Consider the following 8,130-nt stretch of genomic DNA (forward strand, 5'->3'; position numbering starts at 1 on the left):
AGATGCATTTACACTTGTCCAGTTTCGTCTGGAATGCGGCCCAGACCACCTCCTGAAGTGGTTTGAGCGATCGGATTTATATCCGTCTCGAATGCGTTTCGGAGGGCATTTACACCTGGCCTTTTCACGATTGGATAGCTATCCGATCAGACAAAACGCATGAAGTGACCAGGTGTAAACAGCCTCAAAGAGCGCCAAAACTGCATTTATTGTTTGAATTTCCTGAAACAAATTGACATAATTTGAAAGATGAGACTTTAGTTTCTTATCAAAAGTAACAATATATAAAACCGTAAGTTTCCAGTAAAGTTCCACTCAGCAGTATTTACTCACTGTATTTATTTGGTACACATCATACCGAACCGAAATATTTTGGTATGAATACGTGTACCGTTATACCCCTAGTAAAAACCCAAGTATACTTTGGGCTTTTGAAGGCTGCTGTCTATGTAGGGAGCAGAGCAGTTTTGTAGTTTTGCCTGAATTCACCTATCGGTAAGTCCCACCCCCCCTTAGTTACTTTTGCGAACTCGGACAAACAAACGGAGTTGCTAACTGTCTTACAATGACAGCTGTCTATGTGAAAACCTTGTCCCTATATCTTTTTGATAAATTCTGGACACAGAAGGACCACCAGACTTAAATATGCCATGGAGGGATATATAAAAGATTTTAAAATGAATATTGTGGGTATTAATTTGGAAGCGAGGGATTACCGATAGTTCAATTGTGGTTCAGTTCTATATATCTTCCTCTTTGTCTGAGTAGTTTGGATTAGATCTGCTTAGTCAGAGGCAGTATGATCGCTCTTAAACTCTTCTTGCGAGTCTACAAAATAATCCTAATCCCCTTAGACAAAACACCAGACCATCTGGAGCTAGCCTGACAAATGCAGCTAATATACACGCCACAGCCAGTCAGGCACAGACGCTGATAGTAACTTAACTGGCAACCAACACAACTACTACAGACGTCTGAGCATTTGTGAAAAAAAGTTTGTATCTTCTACTGAATTCCTGTTAACTGACTAGATGTAACTGCAATGTTTAATAGTGAACTACAAGCCCTCAAGACTATAAGCCCTCATAATGAATCCTGAAGAGTGGATCGGTCCTTGTTTTTACCCAGAATAGTGTGAAAGTTTGAATAATATTTACCAGAAGTTAGAGTAAGGGTAGCAGTAAAGTTGCGGCAAACATTGCAGTTTGTAATCACTCGTTTTCACCATAAACTTAATTGAGAGCCCGTAATACGGGACCGTGTTGACATTCAAAATATCCATGACTTCAGCACTAGCACTTGTTTTTAACACCGTAACTGTGCTGTCAACTGGAAAACACATTATTTCCTGGCAGAAGACATCATGTTATCTTCATTAGAGAACTAGGAGAAATCTCTCAGATTCAGCCCTAACCCAAACACACAGGACTAATGCCACACTTTAGTGAAGGCCGGGTTCGCTATCTTTTCACATTCATGCTCTCAAGGTTGTAATTTGTGGCATTTCTTCACATTTTTCTCAGCTGGATTCCTGATGGCTATTTAGTCTGGTTTGAATGTTTATCGCGTTGTTGCTTCTCAGCCGAATGAGTCTGGAGTTCAGTTTGGACGGAAATGAGGGAAACCCATCAGTATTGTCTGGACTGTGTAACTTAACTCAATTAAGCGTACATTTAAACCATTGTTCAGTTCCTCTTTGTGCATATGTGGTGGTCAGATGCTGGCAGGGTGGTTGGGACGACCCATTTCCTTGTTTGAGTTGGCTGCCGGCCTGTCTGCTACTTTGTGCCCCCATTTGACCTCGATCCATAGGTGTCCTGCCACTTAACAATGCATTTACGTCTGTAACGCTCTCGCTCTACAATTCCCTAAACGCTTTATGGATCCTGTTTTTCCAACCCGTAGTATCTTCATCAGAAAGCCTCAGGGTATTGTTATCTGAACTTGAATTCCACACATCTCTCAGTGTGAATGCCATGCAAAATAAGCAGAAAGACTCATATTTATGAAGCTTGTAGCTCGTTCCTGTGGTGAGGGAAGGACCTCGCCTGGTAATGTCTCAATAACAGTGGATTGGACACACTGGTGTGGCCTAACGTGGTCTGTTCGATAAGAGAACGTCAGTTCGCAATAACAGCCTTTACCAGCAGCACCGCAGGGAACCCTCTTGGCCATTGTTTTGGAGCAGCATGTTCCCTTCTAAACACCTAGTGGTTTTTCTCTGTCTCCTCCTCTCTGTCTCTTGTCTGGGGTGGGTTTTCCCTCCGTCAGCACTTCCTCAGCATAAACCGTTACAGTCTTGTTTCTATGGCCACAGTGTGTGGTTCGTTGAACCTGGTGAAACTCCCCTAGGCGTTTCCCTGGTCAGGAGGCCTCAGATTTGCATGTACCTCATTACAACCATAAAGTAACAACAGTTAACTGACTTCCCAGGAATGAACTCACCCTGTAAACGTTTGAGATAATCTGCTGAGATGAGATGAGGAGAGATAAATGGTAAAGTTGCATGCAGCTAGACTTTTGACATAGCTTGATCTACATTGTAGCTTATTTTGGCCCACCAAGACAAGAAAAGTGTTATGCAGTGACCATCCATAGGTTAAAACATAAAATAGCTTTTTTTTTTGGCATTTTAATATATATATATATACGATATCGTCTGTAAGCGCATGCTCGTCTGCTGCTTCAAATTCTCGAGCTCGTGATAGCAGGATCCGATTCTGATTGGCTGTCAATGTTTGTATCAGCTGAAAAAAAATTTGTTCTGAAAGGGATTCCAACGTTATTGCTTCTCTGTGCCTTTATCGTTATAGCTGTGGTGTTATGTGTGCGTGTCTGTCCTTGTGTGAATGCTGCCGCTATTAGGAGGAAATTAAGGGCAAAGAGTGCAGTTTAGACGCATTTACTAAGTGTACGCGTTTCTGAGTGAGCTTAATTACCTTGTGTTTGCACACTTAAAAAATGTCTCGGTGGGGAACAGTATGAACCCAAACTGTTTTTGGAAGCCGATTTGCATATTAATGTCGTGTAAGAGCATGCGTGTGCATCCAGATGCTGGGTTTCGTGTGACTTTGGCATAGACTGTTACAGTTCTGCAGATTTCCTGCCGTGTTATGTAATCCGAGGGCATTGGGTTTTTTCCTGCACTTTTTTTCCCCCCCTCCTTGAGCAGCGCAGCTCCTCTCTTCCAAAACTTCCTGTTTTCTCAGTGGCCCACTGAACCCTTTCCCAGAGACAGGATGAGAGGCGCTCAGCTGGAAGATCCACAGTGACTCACAGAGAGCTGGTTTTCCCCCAATTCCCCGGAGTATTACTCGGCCTTTCTGCAAGTATTAAAAATAATTTGCATCATAAACACTTAGGATATCATAACCGGAATATGCCCTGTGCTTTGTATTCTGGTCTTGTCTTTTTTGTAATGTAGTGCTGAGGTGAGCATCACTATTTTTATTCCTCAGATTTAGGGTTACACAGTGTCCTCCTATTCAGGCTTTTAAATTAACCATGCATTTTATTATCAGTATGAGACATTTGTGACCCTGGAGCACAAAACCAGTCATAAGTAGCGCGGGTATATTTGTAGCTATAGCCAAAAATACATTGTATGGGTCAAAATGATCAATTTTTCTTTTATGCCAAAAATCATTAGGATATTAAGTAAAGATCTTATTCCATGGAGATATTTTGTACATTTCCTACTGTAAATATATCAAAACTTAATTTTTGATTAGTAATATGCATTGTTAAGAACTTGGACAACTTTAAATGAGATTTTTTTTTGCACCCTCAGATTCCAGATTTTCAAGTAGTTGTATCTCGGCCAAATATTCTCCTATCCTAACAAACCATACATCAATGGAAAGCTTATTTATTCAGATGATGTATAAATCTCAATTTCAAAAAAGTGACCTTTATGACTGGTTTTGTGGTCCAGGGTCACATTTGGTCAATAGCATCATCTATAAAAATAAAGGTTCTTTATTGGAATTTACAGTTCCATGAAGAACCTTTAACATCAGTGGAACTTTCCATTCTGCAAAAGGTTCTTTATAGATTATTGAAATCTTCATACTAAGAAAAAAAAGTGTTCTTTTAAGAACTGTCGACTGAGTGGCTCTTTGAGGAGACAAAAATGGTTCTTCTTTGGCATCACTGCAAAAACCCCTTTTGGAACTTTATAGAGTGTATAAACATTTAATAGGACAGAGCTGAAGTGTGTGTGTGTGTGTTGAATGTGGACTAGATGAGGTAAGGCAGGTGTGGCGGTTTGTCTGGTTGTGATTGTTGGCCCTGCGGCTAGAAAGTGTGGGAAAGAGAGCTGAAGGAATGGCAGCACTCCTCTATGCCCAGTCACATTCACTTCATACCACAACACTGTTAAGTCATTCCTACTACGCAGTTTGTTTGCAGTTCCCAATCGTATATGTATTTTTTATAGCCTACTAAATGAAAAGTATATGAGTTTTCTCTCATCTCAGTGGTTTAATTGTAGCACTTTGGTTTGAATGCTTGTTTCCATGTCTCACAGGTGTTATGCAGTTAATAAAAAAACTGGTCCACACCAGTTATACTTTTTCTTTTTTTTTTCTGTGAAACACAAAAAGAGAAATTTCCGAGGTTTTATTTTCCATATAGCATAAGTAAATGGTGAGAATGACTGTCAAAGAGGATTTTCTGTCAACAACAGTTAAAATTAGTCTGTTCTGAATATCATGTCACCAGGAGACTCGTGATCAAGAATCAAATCAAGAATGTCATATGGATGACTTTTATAATACGTTTGTAGTGTTTTTGTTTTTAGTCACCATCCACTTTTATTCTTCACACTTTCATTCTTCAAAGCGTCATTTGTGTTCTGCTGAAAAGGTTTGTAATAACATTAGAATAAAGCCTGGTTCACATCAAGAATGATATTTATGAATATAACTATTAGTTTCCAAACCAACACATAATAATGTACTGTTTATAATATGCGCACGCTGAATATTATATGTATGATGCTTCAGATGCTCAAGTTCTTTGAAGCAGGATGAATTCTGATAGGCTATCAATGTTTTTATTGTTCATAAGCCTAAAAAAAGTGATCACAAGCGAGTAAAAAGAAGACTTTTTGCGAGTGTGGATCATAGTTTCATATAGAAAGTGATTACAATGAAATAATTTCCTTTGTTATCATTATAGTGGTGTGGACTTTACAATTCCTTTAAATTTAGAATAATTTTTAAAACTATAGACATGATGTAGCTCTGCCCCTTTTCAGCATTGCGCTCATTGTCTTCTGTCTTCCGTTTTTATTTCCACAGCGTGATGGTACGGTTGTGTGAATTTATGAACCACTCGTTTTAAAATCTTCCCGGTCTACTCTGACAGTTATGACATTCGCTTCGAACATTACAATGTTTAAGATAATTTTCCGTTAACTCTACAATATGTAAATCTACTTCACCAGCTTATTACTCCTCAACAGTGATTCTAAAGATGGCTGCGGACTTGTATCTCCAACACTAAAGATATAGACCTTATGCATCATATTTATCATCCTTGGTGTGGATGGACGTTAAATAATGACAGAAATTTCATTTTGGGTGAACAATCCCTTTAACAGATAACACCAGGGTGTATTTCTTTCTTTTAAATGTAATTCCTGTGTTCTCAATATCACTTTCTATGTTTGCCTTTCATCAAATCCTGTTAACAAAAGCCAAGTAAAAATTCCAATCTTTTTTCAATAGGTGAATTAATTTTAATGATAATTTATAAAACTTTAAACACAAGCTGACTGTGAGCTGCAAGGTTGTAATCAGTGATATATTCTATATCATTAAAGGTTTAAATATTAATTTTAAAAATTATATGTAAAAGCATACATATAAAAATATAATATTAATTACAATTGAAACATTTACACATTTATAAAAATGATATATAATTTCAGTATGTGTAAAAGTTAAGTATGTATAGTAAAATACATTACTTAGCCTACAGCCTATATTTTGCATAACTAGTGGAGTTGTTATTATAAATATTTTATATTATATTTAAGTATTTTATATGTACGATGTTCTCATTATTTAAATATTAAAACACTTTAATATATTTAACTTTATGTAATTTTGAATGGAAGTAACAATTCCTTTTTTTCAGTAGGTGAATTGATTTGAGCAATGATTTATAAACCTTTAAACACAGACTGACTACAAGGTTGTAGCCGGTGATATATTCAAAAGTTGAAACCCGTCAGCCAGCATTATTAACCTATTTTTTTTTTTAAACCATCATGTTTAACAGCAGTTATTCTGCAGAGAATCTCCACCAATCAACTCCGTTTCATGCTGTTGTGTAAATGGGATATATTTAAAAACTGAGCTTGAGTAGATCATATTTCTGAAAGTACCATTTTATAGAAGCACTTCCTTAAATTACAACACATCCACATTTGTAATAAGTTACACAGCTCAAACGGCACTGCTAGCATAACTGGAATGACTCGTTTATGAAAGACTGCGCGCGCGCACAGACTCAATCCGGCAAAAATCCCGCCAAAAAGCTCTCAGCTGTGCGGATACACGGTGTATTGCAGAAATAGTTGAGAGAAAAACAGTTTTTCACAGCCTTGAGATTGAAGATATCACAGTTTGTTCTGTCTTTGTTTACCTGAACAGTTTTTCCTCACCGGCTATGTTTAGTTTTGTCAATATGTGGGTCAATATGCAGTAAAAGGCACTTGTGTGTGTGTGTGTGTGGCGTCCGTCTTAAATAACAGCTCTGCAGTCTCTTTTGTGCCCCGTCTTATTCTCCTCCTCTCTTTTAAAATAACCTTTTATTTTTCACCCTGTTTCGCGCCAAAACCAGGGACAGAACAATGTGGACCTTGAACATTTCCCTTTAACCCCTACAGCGCTGTGTGCGAGTTTCTAATATGTGTGGCATTACTGTCTACTGTACGAGTCTTTATATGGGTGTGTTTGTTCAACACTATCTCCTTCCTCAAGCCGTGTATGTTGGTGCCTGTGTGTTTTCTAGATCAAGGCTGAATGTTTTCACTGGTTGCCTGGGTACAGCGGGGCCGTTGGCGCGGGAGACGGCGATGGGCGTGGCCAGAGCCGGTCTGCTGCAGTTTAGCGCGCTCGCTTTCCCGCCATGAGGGAGGGGCTTTGGCACAAAGACAGAGCGCAGAGAGGAGGATTTCCCGCCAAATGTAATGTAAATAAGCCCGGGTGGGAGGGGCCTTCAGCCGTTTGCGGCACGGTTAACTCTTTCAGTGCTGGAACGAAGCCTATAACCCCTCAACTCATAAAGATGACTTCCATAAGCACACCGTCTCGCCTTATGTTCCATGTTATGTAACTTATGAAACTCAAGCTCTCAAAGCATGCATGTATGTGTCTGTGAACTTCTAATATAAGTAACAAAGAACTTAATGTGATATTAAAGACTTTACCCTGTCTGGAAATGTATTCTTATTTCTGGGCTTACATGTAAGGGTGTTATAATGGTCTTTATTGCACATTAGTGCAGGAAATTAGCATGCAGAGCTCTTAAGGTTTTGATCTGAATGATCTTTCCATTACTCTTAAATAGATTTCTGAAGTTAAGGTTATGTGAATGTTTTGTGTTGGCCCTGAGAGAGACTGTCTTTGTTGTAGACTTCTCAAAGTTTTGCAGCGTTACCTCGGGGAGAGCCTCGTCTTTTATGTTTGCAGCACGAGTTCGTGCTTTAACACTAGAATGAGATCTGAACAGTCACAGTTGCACAGGAATTAAAGGAACGTTTCACCCAAAACTGAACATTTTCAAGTAACTTACTTTTCATAGAATTCAAAAGGAGATTTTTTTTAAGAACCGGCAGACTGGTTTTTATAGACTGCTTTTTTCCATAAATAATGAATGTAAGTTGTGAATATGACAATTCATGATTTAAAAAAAAAAAGTGTGTATGTACTGTATATATGTGTGTGTGTGAAACGAGGCTTATCAGCAATGCAACTAAAAATGTTTGTAATTTTTTTAATGCTAAAAAATTATGCGTACATCAAATTAAACACTGTTTTCATAAAAATATTTTATTATTATATATTATAATAACTTATAATATTATATTATTATAAGTATTTTACTTTATATATACTT

General features: G+C 38.1%; 1 protein-coding gene across 3 annotated transcripts in view; it reads left to right on the forward strand.

Annotated features, from left to right (window-relative positions):
- The window catches only part of LOC107724344 (tRNA dimethylallyltransferase, mitochondrial-like), a 43,566-nt gene extending 36,191 nt beyond the window's left edge, over positions 1–7,375 (forward strand). Inside the window, exon 11 of one of the 3 annotated variants that reach the window (XM_016533235.1) lies at positions 7,024–7,374. In XM_016533235.1, the coding sequence (XP_016388721.1) occupies positions 7,024–7,122 (99 nt within the window). In that variant the 3' untranslated portion in view covers positions 7,123–7,374. Of the gene's footprint in view, positions 1–7,023 lie in introns of all 3 variants that reach the window. The other 2 variants (XM_016533234.1, XM_016533236.1) reach the window with 2 other exon arrangements.
- Positions 7,376–8,130: the final 755 nt, after the last annotated feature.

Source organism: Sinocyclocheilus rhinocerous, unplaced genomic scaffold, assembly GCF_001515625.1.
Source record: "Sinocyclocheilus rhinocerous isolate Xijiao unplaced genomic scaffold, SAMN03320098_v1.1 scaffold574, whole genome shotgun sequence".
In the NCBI taxonomy this organism is placed as follows: Eukaryota; Metazoa; Chordata; class Actinopteri; order Cypriniformes; family Cyprinidae; genus Sinocyclocheilus; species Sinocyclocheilus rhinocerous.